This window comes from Tetrao urogallus (assembly GCF_951394365.1).
Source record: "Tetrao urogallus genome assembly, chromosome: 1".
In the NCBI taxonomy this organism is placed as follows: Eukaryota; Metazoa; Chordata; class Aves; order Galliformes; family Phasianidae; genus Tetrao; species Tetrao urogallus.
This window is the reverse complement of record NC_136813.1, coordinates 127,546,908-127,562,751: the sequence shown is the minus strand read 5'-3', so window position 1 is coordinate 127,562,751 and position 15,844 is coordinate 127,546,908. Positions and strand designations below refer to the sequence as shown.

Below are 15,844 nucleotides of genomic sequence, written 5' to 3'. Positions count from 1 at the left end.
AGAAGCTCTCATTTTGAAGATTTTTAAGGTGGCTTTACTTTCCTGCTGTCTAACCGTGAAAATCGTTCCTGTTACAAAGTGTATTGTAAGCCACCATTTCAGTATTCACGAAAGCATACTATGGAGTTTAAGATGAAATAAATTTTTGATTGTACTCTGGCCATTTAAATATCAATCTAACGAACTAGAGGGAGTACCGCCTGCTGTTCAGTAAGAATTCTTCATAAACCAAACTCTGAGGGCATTCCTCAGATTGTGCTGGTGATATTTACCAGAATTGAGTGAAATATATCTAATGGTGCTGTAACTGTGGGGGAAAAAGCACAACATTTAGTACATTTCTACTGATTTGTCTGCATTGTATGCTTCCTCAAAACACTGAAATCAATTACAAAACTTCACAGTACTTGACGGTTTGACTTCACAAAGCTGAATGCTTTTATTTTATTAAGAGGTTTTTTTTCATTTGTAAATGTCTGAGTCACTTGAAATCACTGGCAAGCTTTCTGAATCTTTTTTATTGTAACAGGAGTCACTTTTCCCTTCAATTTTCTGGAATTATGTCAGAGATATGCAGTTATTGGCCTTATTTAAGCAAAACATTTCCTTGCTTTCTTTACCCATCTTATTCAAGAGTCTTTATACATAATTTCCTGTTTCTTCTGACGTGACAGACTTTTGTGACTTATGCATACACCACTGACAAGCCTCTGCAGCCTGCCCAGGCCTTTGCATCACTGTCGTTGTTCCACATCCTGGTCACACCATTGTTTCTGCTTTCCACTGTGGTTCGTTTTGCAGTCAAGGCTATCATAAGGTAAGTGGTCCCAGCTTACTCTATAAATAGTTTCTCTTGAATATCTACATTCAGTAATATAACAAGGAAGGTGTTACAGAAAAGGTTTTTTCTACTTGCTCACCTGGAACGGGGTTTAAAGGTGAGACTCACAATGTCCGTTGACAATACCTGAGAGAAAACAATAACAGTTTCTCTTCATTGAATGATACAGAGACAACTGAATGTTCTGTTCCTTTTATAATCCCCCAAATTTGGATGTCTAGATTCAGAGCCACACTGTTCTCTCTTGGGATGAAGATGCTTCCCTTCTCACATAATGCTTCTATGGGCTATAGCCAACACAGAAGATTAGAGAGGCTGATCTGAGCTGTCCCACAAGATTTGCCCTGGTGGTGCAGGGAAGAGCAACAGGCTAAACTTGACCTCCCCACAAAACGCATGGTGCTTTGAGTAAGAATTCAGTATTGACATAACTCTATCGTCCAGCAGTAGCATGGATTCTCTTTGACAGGAAGGTGGTTGGAGGAACATTGGGTGCTGAAGGACTAAGTACACAAGAGAAACAGCACTACAGGTCTTCTTCTTATAAAGGAAATTCTGTTTTCTCCTGAATGGCAGTAGAGAGGTGCAGTAGAGGAAGGATGGCAAGGCAGACATTTGGGAGTTTAGTTGCTGAGTGCAAGAGATCAGCATGGCAGGACAGCGAAGATACTGGCACAAAGAGGAAAGGATTTCAAAAAAAGAAAAAGGGACTCATAAAATGTGTTGCTTCATCAGAAGCATGTATGTGCCAGGCATTTGCTTCTGCAAATAACTTGACAAAACAGCTTCTTGGTTATAGACCACTTAATATCGAGGGACCATATTTGTAGTAAGACAAATTTCAGACCTTCACTTATTGCATCAGAGGATGCAATAGTCATGGTTATGTATGTAAATACTGTATGGAAATAGTCATGGTTATGGGGCATTTTTGTAGACACTGCCAAGCTGTCCCAAGAGTAGAATCTGACACCTGATTAGCAGTAATGTGTCAGATGCCAAGCACTAGCATGACATGAAGATCATACTAGTCTTCCCAACATTTCCTTGGAATAGTAGTCAAGGGGACTTCAAGCTTCATAGCTGTTATTTACCAGCACCACATTCACTCATTAAATAAAAAAATAAACAAACATTATATATCAAAGCAGCAGGGGAATCATGTGAGAGATTTTCTCTATGCTGAAAATGGTTTCTGCCTAGTGGAAAATACCAACTCTCCCTTATAAATCATACTAGCCTCTACATCTTTGCACTACATTTAGCATAGCCTTGATGTCAAAATTGTGCTGACGTTTCCCTTATCGCTGCTGGCCATCCCTCAGAACGTTACTTAATACCATATTTGCCTAAATAAACTCCAGCTTTTGACAGCCTTCTTTCCTGTAATCTTTCTCCCATGAGCATCACATCCTCCAAGTGAGGAATGAAGAATGTCCACCATCAATCAAATATATAACTATGCACTCATTTGTGTTCTAATTAAGCCCTAATATTTTGGTCCAAATTTCCATTTCATTTTAAAGAGTACTTCCAGTAACATGAAAGCTTTTGTGAGTACCTGACCTCATTCAAACACAAAGTAATGATTGTTGTGTTGTTAGGGTGATGATCAGTGTGAGGTTTCTTTTCTTCTTGAAGAGAAATTCTTGCTTGACACAGATATCCTTACAAAAGACTGAAATACTATTACAGTAGTTAGACATCTAAGTTTTCTTTTTCAAAACAGAAGATATGAACAGCTATACTGGCACGATGAAATAATGAATGTGTCTCCATAGCTTAAACAGCTATTGATAATTTCATGCAGAATAAACATACAGACCTTGCAACAGGTATACTTTCCCATTTTCATATTAATATTCAAATTGTTGATCTAAAGCCATATGTTCTCCTGCTTTCTTCTGCACCTTGATTTTAGTTTTTGCAAAGTGACATGATTTCACCATGGTAGGTGATTTCTTATATTGATCCCTTCCTCAGAATGATAGAGCCCTATACTTAGGGCTTACTTAAAGAAAATGGGACAGAAGGAGAATTATGTCCTTCTGTGATGAAGAATGCATTGAACGTGTGTGCTTTATTTCCCAGGAAAGAGTTTTATGAAGTAGATTGAGAGAACTCTTGCTGTGCTGCTCTGAGGCTGGCTATGGCTGTGCAGTTTTGTGCATTATCCAGTCCTGTTAGAATGCTGTTTATGCCAAAGTTGTATTCAGGATGCACCTACTGCGTTTGCATTTTCAGAGGATGTAGGCAAGTAAATTACTTTATATAAGTCCTGTGTGTAGACATGGAAGAAGTACAGCAGAGAGAAATCTGCTGAGATGGAAATAATTCCCACAGTGCTCTAGCAGAAATCATATGACTTTAGCTCTCCTCTTCATTTCATCTCCCATACAGTGTTTAATTATTTTCATATGTCATTTACCACATATATAATTTTTCACTTGGGTAACAGATGGTCCAAAAGGCAAAGGAATGTATCCTGCAAACTTTTCTTGGAATACTTTTGGGTGTATCCTGCTGTCTGGGCTGGAAATGTACCCTTAGTATCTTGGGCTTATTTAACCATCCTGTGTTTGCTTTTTTTTTAAGTGTACAGAAGCTGAATGAGTTTCTCCTCAGTGATGAGATTGGAGATGACAGCTGGAGAGGTGGGGACAATTCTGTAGCTTATGAATCCTGTAAGAAGCACACAGGACTTGTAAGTTCTGTTTTTTGACAATGAATTTCAAACAGAGAGGCCTCAGAGCCCAGTGTGAGGCAAATGCCCTATTGATAGTGCTCAGGGGCTTGGGGTTCTTGCTTGATTCTGTTCTTGACCAGTTTTGCCTCTTCTGTTTAGGGACTTGTGTTTCTATGGCATGAAGAGTCCTCAAAATACATTGAAGCTCTACTGAATTGCCAATAGTAATAAAAATACCAGAACACACCAACAAACTTATGTGGGGATGATTCAGCCTTCTTAGTTTTCAAAATTATTTCAGGTGCATTTTGTATAGTTACGGGGATTGTAGTGTATATTGTCAGTACAATCTCAGTCAGTACTTTGGACATTTTTAAGTAAGAACAATTCTTGCCCTGGGACATGCAGAACTGGAGATCGAAAAAACAACAGTAAAGTTTGTGGAATAGAAATTCATTCCATAATGCTGTTTCTAGATGTGCTAAACACAAGTGAATTTGAGTAAAATTTGAGGAATCATTTTAGCCAGAAACCAACTAGCCAACCTAAATGCATAAGTAGAATAAGCATTAAAAAAAAACACCCACAAAATTTGGGAAAACACTTCGAAGTTTTTCTGAAGCTAGCGAACTCAACTGTTTAAAACTGTATGTAATGGTGTAATTTGAAATGTGACTAGAACTTGACAAAAGCAACCAAGAACTAAGATGGTAGATCTACATGTCATTACACTTTTACTGATACAGCTTTGTTTGAAGCTACCTCAGGTAGGGCAGACCTACCTAGTGCTTTGAAGAGGCTGAGAGAGCTGAAATGTGAGATGGTTATGCATGGGAAAACAGCATGAAAAGATCAATTCCTGTGCTTCAGTTAAAAATATTTAAAATTTTGCAGTATTTACATGATAGATATTGAAAAGCATTTTCTTTTTGTGACCAAGAGTGTTGGGAGAAATGGGAACAGATTCTCTTTTTGCTAAGAAACCAAATGCTGTCCTTTCTTGCAAATTCCAACTTTTTTCTTTCGCTTCACTGTGTAGCACACCAAGGCCATCAACAGGAGGCAGCCCTTAAGGTATCAGCTTGAAAACTATGAACAGTCATCAAGAAGGCAAACACGCCCTGTGGAGACAGATGACATCGCAATCAAGGTGGTCTGAAAACATCAACACATACTTTACAAACAGCAGATTCTTCTGCTCAGCCCTACAGCAGTACCAGAGAGAGTGCAATTGCTGCTGCTTTTCCAAAGAAAATTGTCCAATCCAAGAACAAGCCAAAAACCCCTAAATAAATCAGCACTTTAAACAAAAATGAAGTGAGAAGACTTCTCTTCAGACCAACCCCTTCTACTGCTTCCTTATCTTCTTGGGAATAACAGGCAACATGAGTCTAAAGGAAAAAAACTAGAGAATCTATATGCAGAAATTAAGAGATTGTTTAGAGTTTCCCTTCTTATACTTCTATTTCGCTCATAGAATCAAGATCAAAACTTTTATGTCATTTTCTGTCATTTATTATGACACGTAATTTACCATTACATTATTTTAAGTCATTTTGGACAATTTTTTCCCACACATGTCCTTGTTTTCTATGTGAATAATGTTTCTTGACTCTGTTAACTCCAAAGGACATATGCACACAAAAACAAAACAAAACAAACAAGCAAACAAAATCAGCAGCTGTGTCCAGCATAAACCTTGAGAATATTCAGTTAGTGCTTTAGGAATCCATATAGGCCATAATATAGGCCATAATATCACAGTGTGCAGAATGACACATTGCTTGATAAGCTATGGTATTTAGACCGTCACCTGTGAGATCCTATTATCTTTATTTTATTGTTTAATCTTTTAGTTGACAAAATGAAAATGTCTAGCATAACAAAGTTGAACTCAAGAATACTACCTTATTGCATTTCATACTGTATGTAATTTACATGTATAGCTTCTTATATTCCTAATTTTGGCTGCCTTTGCTCACCTACCTTGCATTTTTTTGCATGTGTTTGAGCATATGTCATCATACCCATAAGGCATTTATTAACACATTTTAAATCCAAACTAGACATTCTATTTTTCACTTCTCACATTTTTCTATGTCTGATACGTGACAATTTCTTTGTAGGTGACCAACGGATACTTTTCATGGGGAAGTGGTTTGGCTACCTTGTCCAATATAAATATCAGAATCCCAACAGGTAGGATAAAAGCACATCTTAAATATGAAATACATAACAGCAGAATGCTACTAATTCAATTTCTTAACATTACTACAAGCAATAAAACACTTTTTAAAAGAAAAAAAAATGAAAATCAAATGTTATACAAGGTTATAAACTATATTGGGTGTATAACTTTATCATTAACCTAGAATGCTTTAAATGATAAAAAAATTACATATTTTTTGTATAATTTTATTGTTAATATTATATTTATAAGAACAGAAAGATCATAAACATTAAGAATAAATTTTAAAATGATAGTTGCAGAAAATGTCATTATTATTTTGAATAAAATAGTCAAAGAAAAAAAAAAAGAGAGAGAGAGAGAGAGAGAGAATTCTAGATTCATTCAGGTCACGAGTACATCTAGTCCAGGATTTTGGTCAAAGCAGCAGGCAAAAGTTAGTGCACAAGGATACAGCAGTCAACTAGTATACTTTTCCTGCCTTTCTTCAATATTACAGTTCCCCACTCTAGAACTATTTTCATCTCAGTGCATTCCTTGACCTTCATGCCGTGATCTGTCAAGGAGTCTTTCATGAATTTATCTTTCAAGTTGTTCAGTTTGCCCCTTGTAAGGTTAGTGCCTCCACGATATTTTTTGGCTGGGAATTCCACATATTTACAGATTTGTTTTGGGAGACCTACATAGCAAGTGTGAAAACTATTATTTTTTATTTTGATGATGGTGGTGATGGTGAATGCTGTAAAATTCCTAATGCCACTGTAGGAAAGAACTGCAGGTAGGAAAGCAGTGCTGGGAAGAAGGAGTAGTACAGCAAAGCAGAAAAAATAGAGTATCTTTCAGTTGCAGATTGTATGTGTCCAAACAATATTCTCAGCCTTTTGGTGCTCAGTGTGTACTTGTATTTTCCGTTGAAGTATATATCACAGAAGAATTGATGCAGTGTTGCCAGGTTACACAGTGGATGCTAACAATCTCATGTGCTGTAGAATTGGATCTAGTTATGTCTTGTAGACTTGAGAAGAATTGATTTTTTTCCTGTTCTATTGTTGGTTTTTTTTTTAATTTTTTTTTTAATCATTATCATAGGTCAGATGACAATGATTGTGGGTCAAGTTGGCTGTGGCAAGTCCTCACTTCTCCTTGCTATATTAGGAGAGATGCAGACCCTGGAAGGAAAAGTTCACTGGAGCAAGTACGTATTATATAACTACTAATTGTTTTCAGTAAAGAAGGAGAAGTTGGATTTTGCTGTGAGAAATGTAAATTTCATGTCTCAGAACTGCTTGTTAAAGAAATATCTATTTACATTACCTAGATCTTCTCTGAAAAACATCATCAGCAAACTCATGCTTTTCGTTGCTGTTTTGTTCATGGCTTAGAGCAGGTAGAGCAAAGTCAGAGCAGATAAAGTAGGGTGCCTTAGGAAGAGAAATAATCTAGTCTGGTAATTAATATCTAGTATACTAGCCCTAGCAGATGACCTGAGTAGAAAGAATATTTTACATAGAAAGAACAGAAAATTATCCAATCACCTTCTGTGATGGGAGTCAGCTCTAATTTACATTAGTCATTATATGTGAAGAAAGTCTTGTTGCAAAAAAACATGAAGTAAGAACAATAAGGTGCAATTCATATCTGTTGTGTTTCATCAGAAGTGTTTGTTGTCTAGTAACACTTTACATAATATTTTCAATGCAAGTTGTGCAAATAATGAGATTCCTCAAGAAGCATTGGAGGGATGGTAGAGTTAACCAATGTGAAAGGAAAACTGATGCTCTGATTTGGATTCCTACCTAGATTGTTAAATCAGCTTTGTTATGCTGCAACTGTACATAAGTAAGGGAATTACAGGTTGGAGCTTCTTTAGTTGAGAGGTGTTATTTGGTGTACTGTATAGGAAAAACTTACTTTACCACTCTGCTAGCTGAAGGAAAAAAAAAGGATTAAATAATAAAATGTGAGGAATGCTGTCTCCCCTTCCTGATATCTGCCCAAGCCTCTCCTGTTTAATTCAGTGCTACTCTTCACAGTATGCACACAGAAAGCAGACTGAGGGTGCTAAATACTAAAGAGCAAAGGTTCTGAAAAAGTTATTGCTGAGGAAGGAATTGTGGATGGAGTCAGGCCTCTGGTTCTACATAGATTCAGAGTCAATGAATGAAAACTATAGGAGACAGCAACCTCCTTTCCAGCATAGTCTAGACAGAGGTTACTGTAGAGATGTGTTGTAACCCCAAGACTTTTTCTCTGGTTTTAAAGATCAGTTCTGTTTCCTTGAATCTACCAAGCCAAACTCTTCCTAAATAGCTCTTTCAGTTGAAAGGATGAATTTTGTCACAGAGACCGATATTATTTTTGCCCATATTGAAGTAAGTAACCTGCGTCATCATCTTTTTTCTTACAGCAATGTTGAAAGCTGGATATTTTTGCTTTCCTGTGTTAGCATGCATGCCATTTTCTTGTTCTCTAGCCATATTTCACTGTCAGCTATTCTAAACATATGATCTCACTGGAGTAATAGGTATAGTTGGAGCCAAGGCAAGACTAACTTCAGTGCAGTCACATGCAAATTTCAGCTTTGATGGAAAAAAGAATATGTGACTTGCCATGGTTAATTTCTTTGAGATACATCATGGAAACATTGACCTCACAATGAGGTGGATTTTTTTCCTGTGTAAGTTAAGAAAAAAAAGAAATCAGAAGAGCATACATAACAATTATTCCCACAACTGTTTTTTAATATGTGTTTGAGAGACTCAGATCAATTCGTATGGAAGGATATGAAATCTTAGATCAAAGAAATAGAGCAGTGTTTGAAAGATATGCATAAGGAATATGAAATAATGTTGAAGCTTCACAATGTTCAAGAGGGTAGGATCATAGTATCAGTCTGCACACAACCAAATGAGTAACTCAAGTCTTTGCAAGCATCTCAAGCCTTACCAAGTATCTTTTTCATTGAAAACTATAACTTGGTACTGTGTCATAGCTGATGCAAGCGTGGTTTTTGCTGATAATTTCAGACTGCCTGACAGGGAAATTAATACCTCAGTTATTTACCTGAGTAAGTGGACCCTATACCTTACAAAATCATAATGAAGGTCCTATTTACTTCCTTAGATCCCTCTCCATGTGATTCAACATGCATGAATAATGTAGCTATTGATCCAGGTAGGAAGTGCAGTTTAGGTGAATTCAGGTGTAACAATACAGTATAGTAATGATGTGTCAGACTTCGGCCGCTGTTAATCCTGGAGCAATCCTGCAATACATTACTGTGAAAGTCCATCATGAGGCTTGAATGCTCTGTTGCCATCTGAACATATGGCAAACATAATACTGGTAAGGGATTGTAAGGGTTTTGTAGGGACTGTGCCCATTTTTTCTTAAATTTTACTTCTGAAGTCATCCCCAATGCATTCATGAAAGCATTATCCCTTTCCTTCTCCACTATTTTAATGCACTATTGTAAGTATAAAAGTCTGTGCTTTTTTAATAGAGAAAGTTTAGGTTTTCTTTTTCGTTTGGCTTGACCTAATTTCTGATCTCTCTTTATTCTCTCATTAGTCTTCATCTTTTGCTTCCCTTTAACTTTTTTTCCACCGTAGAGAAGGTGGGAAACTTCTATCATAAAACACCAACTTTTATGAAGCAGTATCTGTTTTGTGCTTCCTTTTGTGTCTCTCTGACTCTTCTGAGATAATCAGCAGGGCTAATCTAACATATTTTGTGGCAGTTGGTGCATGAAGAAAACACAGTGATTGCACACTTAAAGAAGCCTAAATTATCAAAGTTCTTAGAGAGGTGATGTGCAGCACATGAAGCAACGTATGTCAGTTCTGGCTCTTTGGGAAGATGCTTTACTGTGTGAGTCTGTCACAATAAGATTAGAATTAGAATTTTTCTGCCCTCTACAAGACTTGGATCCTCTGTTTATAAGTGCAGCTGCAGTTATGGTATTCCAGCAGGCTAGCAGACATTTCCGTTGCAGTAGTAAAGTATTTCATGTGGAGGGTTTGTAGATTTGGGAAGAGAGGATTTGTTTGCTTTGCTCATTCAGTAGTTTGTTTTAAGTGAGACAAATAACACAACAGTATCATTTTCTTAGTCCTTTCACTCTCTAGCCAATTTCCATTCACCTGGCATAAACTTACTCTTTAAGGATTTGCAGTTGCAGCGATGTGCCATCATTCCCGGCAGCAAGCATCTTTGCTGGTCTAGAACTCTTTTGGCTGGCATTCCATGCCCTTGACACCGTTAATAAGTCAATTAATGGGCACAGAACACTGCAAAATCATTCATCAGATCCTTAAGAAGTAGAGGCTGACTTCTTAAGAAAAGTCTAGGCGCTGCAGTGCTGTGTGGAGCTTGATGCAGTCTCTCTGCTACAAACCAGTTCAAAATTAGTTTTGGTTCAAAAGCAAAAACGTGTCACGTGCACCCTGCAGAATTTTATCTGCAGAGCTTCTCTTTGGTCCAGAAGAAATCTGACATTAGAGTTGTTGCCAGCTTCCACGGGTCATTGGTGGAACAGTATGGAGGAACTAGTTTATTGCTTGTCAACCTTTCATATGCGTATGCAACATTAACAATGTCAGTTTGAACAGACTGTAAGACACATTTTTCATTTTTAATGTGTTTTCTAACAACATAGCTTGCCTGTTAAACCACTATGCACAATAGATATAAAGCTGTAGTATTTCCAAAAACTCTATGCCTTTGATTGAACCATGTTTATTTTCTCTTTAGAAGAAGAAAACACACATACACAAAAACTGATACTTTATTCTTAAAATTTGTACTTAACTAAGTTCCCCTGTATATAAAACTTGCACAATAAGCTAGTCTTGGTGTTTTCTGCTTACTAAATGTCATTTGCCATAACTTGCAGTGTAAATGAAACTGAGCCTTCTTCTGAAGCATCCAGAAGGTATTATCTCTGTTTTTAGTGTGTCATAATGCGCTCATTTTTCAGAATTTCCTCAAACTTTCATCTTTGTACCCTCCAGCCATCTCTGTTTCCTTCCTGTTGATAATCATTTACTACAGAAATAACTGGCAAATTGTGCTACATCCAGTGGATCCCGATCTTTCCCAGCCACTGTACCACTACCTCAGTCTGAAGTCCAGCACTTCAGAAAGGCCAAAGTCTTGCTTGAAAGACATTGAGCACTTCCAGCTCTTATTCAACATCACTGTGAGTTCACTGTGCTCCATATCTCACAAGATAAGGCCTCAAGATACAAGTCATCATTATGGGTACCCTCCCATGTGGGCATATCTTCTGTTCAGCACTGGGTTTTGTGCTGCTGCTGCTAACCCAGTTTGACAGCTGTGTGACAAAGCAAGGCACACGGTGTGCAAAGGGAGCTGGCTGTGGTCTACCTGAAGTTAGCCTGTGATTCCAGCCCTGCTTTCTGTGAGATGGCCTGCAGTTTTAAAAGAAGGGCAAGCTAAATCAGTGATAAACAAGTAGTGGCACAGGTAGCTGTGGTTGGGACCCACACCATTATTTGATATCTGACTGTCCTAAGGACATATTTCATGCTAGTACATATTGAATGCCTATGAACTGCTAAAATTTTGGGATACTACTGACTGTTTCTAACCAGCTATTACTCATACCCTAGCACCCTCTCTCTCAACAGCAAATCCTAGACACTTACATTCAAGGATACATCAAATATTTGGTTTGAAGCAATACAAAGAAAGATAAGTGTTGAGATTTACAAGCCATTAACAGTGCTTCCTCGCACATCTCAGCATATCAAAAGAATGTCTAGTATTCACAAAATTTTTAGCCACAGTACGTAGGCAAAACAGACAGAAATAAAGAATATTCATATTCTTACATATTTTATGAGGCTTTTAAACACAATGAAAAGTAAGTCTATTAAGTTCTTGGGATACTGTAAATGTAGAAACATAGAATCATTAAGGTTGGAAAAGACCACTAACATAATCAAGTCCAATCATCAGCCCAATGATCCCAATCATGCCTAATGATTCCTTCCAAGAACATACTGAACTGTCTTCTCTACCAGTACCATGTCAGTCACTGAGCAACTAACAGACTTAGAGGAAAAAATATTACCTGAAAAAAATCTGTATTTCATATGCACAGCCTGATACAATAATCTAAAACTTCAGAAAGCAGTGAGTCAAGTACACTGATTACATCTGAACAATGCCTTTTCATTACCTATTCTAACGTTGGAGGAAAAGAAAGAAATAATCTCTTTTTTTTTTTTGGTGATAATTTAATTATTCTGAATATTTGTAATCCTCTTTTGGATTGAAACTGCGTTTACTCAATTGAGGTAGGTATCAGCCATGTGTAGTAGAATAAAGTACATGGGATAACATAAGATATAGACTGTGCCACTAGGGGAGAGAGTGGGTGCTGCCTTAACAAAAGCATCTCATTTGCAGTTCTTCCCTTCACTTCTGTAACAATTGCTTTGTCTATGTGTTTCTCTGTATTTTTTATGAACACTTATTATTTCCTGATTCTCAGACACTTCATAATGTGGGTGCTCTGCTTTTTGCTAATGCTCTTTATTTATCTACAGTAAAAACAGATACTCAGTGGCTTATGCAGCTCAGAAGCCATGGCTATTGAATGCAACAGTGGAGGAAAACATTATCTTTGGGAGTCCATTTAATAAACAGAGGTAAATATCAATCCAGTCACAGAAAAAAAACAAACAAACAATAAACTCTGAGTGCTCCCTTTAAGGGGTTTTGGCTTCTCCTTCTGGCAGTGCGTATCTAAGATGTGTGTGAGGAATCACATGGCAGAAGTCATTCTCGTGGATACAGCAGAAGCCATATGTACATTTTTCAAGCAGCTAAACTTACGTGTTTTTAGAATCATTGAATCATAGAATCCTTAGAGTTGTAAGGGATCTCTGAAGGCCATCTAGTTCAACTTCCCTGCAATGAACAGGGACACCACAGCTAGATCAGGTTGCCCAGGGCCTTATCCAGCCTTGCCTTTTCTTTTTTTTTAATGGAGCTTGAGGTTGCCAAAGGCATGTTTCCAGGGAGTTTATGTCCTTATCCTGCTGTGATCAGCTTGATGGAGCACTCACTTCACAAAAACAGTGCACAAATGCAGATAGGGTGCCTCCAGGAAATAACCTTAATTCTTCCTATAGAAAGAAGTACAGGAGAAGGGAATGTAAAAGCTGAGGTGTGGTTTCTGTTCTGCCTGACGAGTACTTGTGTCTTATGTCCTTCCAAAAAGGCCAGCTAACAAATGCAGTGGAAAAAATGACTTCAGTAAAACAAAAGCAATACTCGCTTTGTTTTAAGTTCTTAAAAATACATTTCATTCCTCTCAGTGTTTTCTTTGATAAGCTGCTTGGTTGCATTCCCATTTATAAAAGTTAAGAAACATCTCAAAATCCAAATAAGCTTCCAAAATGTCAGGGACTAGATTCTTCAGCTAGTTCATCAGCCTAACTTCATTCATATCAAAGGGGCAAAGCTGAATTACACCACTCAAATATTCTGATCTCAGACCTGATTCTGACCTGAGCCTAGCAACTTCACAACAAATTTCAAATATTTCTGAGTGGTTTTCTGATTCTGGAAAGATCAGAAGCACTGTAAGGATCCTCTGCCCTTTAATATCACACTGAAGCAAATGAAGAGGCACCTAAAAGGGGAAGAAAAATAACTCACTGAAAAATGCCTTCAAATACTCCGGAGTCCAACAAAACTGCTCAGTGGCAAGGAAGAACATAGTCAGTAATTGAGGTAACTGAATCTTTAAACAGCAAACTTGCCGATAAAGATCTCCAATAAATATGTATGTTAATTTTTACAGTGTTTTTGACTTACTTATTTTTGCAATTATCCAAATATCACAGAGCCATAGTAACTTAGCAGGAAATTTGAGTTGGAGGGTTTTTGTGTTAATGAAGTAAGTGGCTGGTTAAATAATGTAATGATCATATTGGTTTTATAGGTACAAAGCTGTTACAGATGCGTGTTCTCTGCAGCCTGACATTGACTTACTACCATTTGGTGATCAGACAGAAATTGGAGAAAGGGTAAATAACCTGAAGGCTTTCATATTTGCTTAGTCTGTGTTAAGAAGAGTCTCCCTGATGCTACTCATCTGTTCTGTGTTACACTGTCTGTACAGTGGTCTCGGAGTCATGATACTGAGAAAGGTGTTATGGCACTAGACAATATTGTTTTGTAATCGCTTATCTGGAGAGGACAGATGTAAATTTAAACAATGTCTTTTGCTCAAGAGATCATATTTTGCCTCCATATTTTGCATATATTGCTTTTTGTTGTGCCACGGAATGACTACACTGCATGTTTTGATACGCTGTGGAAAGCAGAGATCCTCAAGGGAATAGATTTGTGCAGATTTTATAAGAAAATTGGGAAAGATTTATAGTGGAGTTATTTCAGTGTGTTTATTGTTCACTGTGTAACAAACCTACATCTCTAGCCATCAGTAACAGAATAAATAGACTTTGAAATGAGGGGGGAAATGGCCCTTTTATAGTGTGTTTGAATAGCAGAGTGCTGCTGCTGTAAGACCAAATGAAATTTATACTCTGTTTTCGGTTCTACAGAAAAATAGGGTTACTTGGCACTGATCTTAAGTCAGAAGGGCTATATTCCCAAAATCTTGGCAAGCCCATATCAACTGTAGTCTGAATATGTGTGAATGAGTTTATTTTAAAAAGCTAATTCTGGTATCCCAACAATGTATACATGGCCATATAAAGCTTGATTGAACATCATTTATTAAATACTTGAGCATCTAGACATGACTGAGTCCCGTACACCTACAGCACAGGTCTCAGTACAAAAACTAGTGAGTTTACTAACAGCTCAGGGTTGTGCATGACTGGTAGGTATTTCATCCTTGAACTACAGGGTAGACATGCTTGAAGCAAAAGTGCCATTTTAATGGTTGAGAAACTCTTGAAAAACAGAGAAAAAAAATCTTAGTGTGCTTCTTTTAAATAGCTGCACTTTGATTTTTATTTTTTTGACATTTAAAACAACGTTTTGAAAGTCTTTTTTCCTTTTTCAGTTGTCTCCAAGGGGAAATTTTGATCACAGTCTCTCAAGTTTTGCTTGCAGAATTTGATGCTAGCACCAGTTGGATTTCGCAATCTAAGAAGCATACTGTGCTTAGAGAAGTTCTTCATAATTCATATTAATTATACTATTAACTATCCAAGATTAGTTGATTAATAGTCATTTTTTCTTTGACTTTTATGGGAGGATTATGTTTGTTTATCAATAGGATTAGCAATTTAACTCACCAGTTGATTTTTATTGAAACTGTATAATTGTAAAAAACTCACATTTTCTGATTTCTGTCATAATGTTTACTCACAGTTGTGTATTTCTGATCTATTGCATCATTAGGGGATTAATTTAAGTGGTGGCCAACGACAGAGAATCTGTGTGGCTCGAGCACTCTATCAGAATACCAACATTGTCTTCTTGGTAAGATTTTTCTTTTTCATATGGAACATGAATAGTTCGTAATGAAGCTGTCATTCATTCTTTGTATTTACCTTTAGAAAAGCTTACATTAGCTCTAGAAAACTGTAGGGAATTATATTTGACTAAAAATCCAACTTATGGGGAATGAGAGATAAAAAACCACCAAGAGGCAATATCAAAACATACTGATAGAGGGAGACTGATGGAGGTGGCATCTACACTAGAGGAGATCGTATTGTCTTTTACTCACTCACAGTGGTACCTTGTATCAACATAATCCTGCTGAAATCAGCAGGATTTCTGTATAAGGAGAAGCACCATAATGCAACTAATTCTGAGTTATAAACAGACTGAGCGTGTAACAGTCTGCTGCAGAACTCTGTGGATTCAGGAAGATTTTCCATTCTCTGATAATAATTCCAGGGCATGCCAGAAATTTTAGGAGGCTCCTGTTCATGCAGGGCTTGGTTTTCTTCTTAGAGAAGCATCTGCACATCTGAGCATTATTTTATTACTGCTCATACTCACGCTAAGTCAGGACCAACCAAACCTACAGTTTAGATTGGGTGAAATTAGTGTAGTTACTGACTCAGTTTTACCTTAACAGGTAAAGTTGCTGGGTTCCAGCAGTTTCAAA

The 15,844-nt window shown here is 37.2% G+C and overlaps 1 protein-coding gene across 1 annotated transcript in view; it reads left to right on the top strand.

Moving 5' to 3' along the window:
- Positions 1-15,844, top strand: part of ABCC9 (ATP binding cassette subfamily C member 9) — a gene marked incomplete at both ends in the record, with an annotated part of 64,746 nt that overhangs the window by 22,282 nt on the left and 26,620 nt on the right. The window contains 9 exons of the mRNA XM_079549509.1: positions 675-817; positions 3,437-3,545; positions 4,567-4,677; positions 5,654-5,726; positions 6,805-6,910; positions 10,610-10,648; positions 12,291-12,392; positions 13,694-13,778; positions 15,127-15,207. Of these exons, the coding sequence (XP_079405635.1) occupies positions 675-817; positions 3,437-3,545; positions 4,567-4,677; positions 5,654-5,726; positions 6,805-6,910; positions 10,610-10,648; positions 12,291-12,392; positions 13,694-13,778; positions 15,127-15,207 (849 nt within the window). The remainder of the gene's footprint in view (positions 1-674; positions 818-3,436; positions 3,546-4,566; positions 4,678-5,653; positions 5,727-6,804; positions 6,911-10,609; positions 10,649-12,290; positions 12,393-13,693; positions 13,779-15,126; positions 15,208-15,844) is intronic.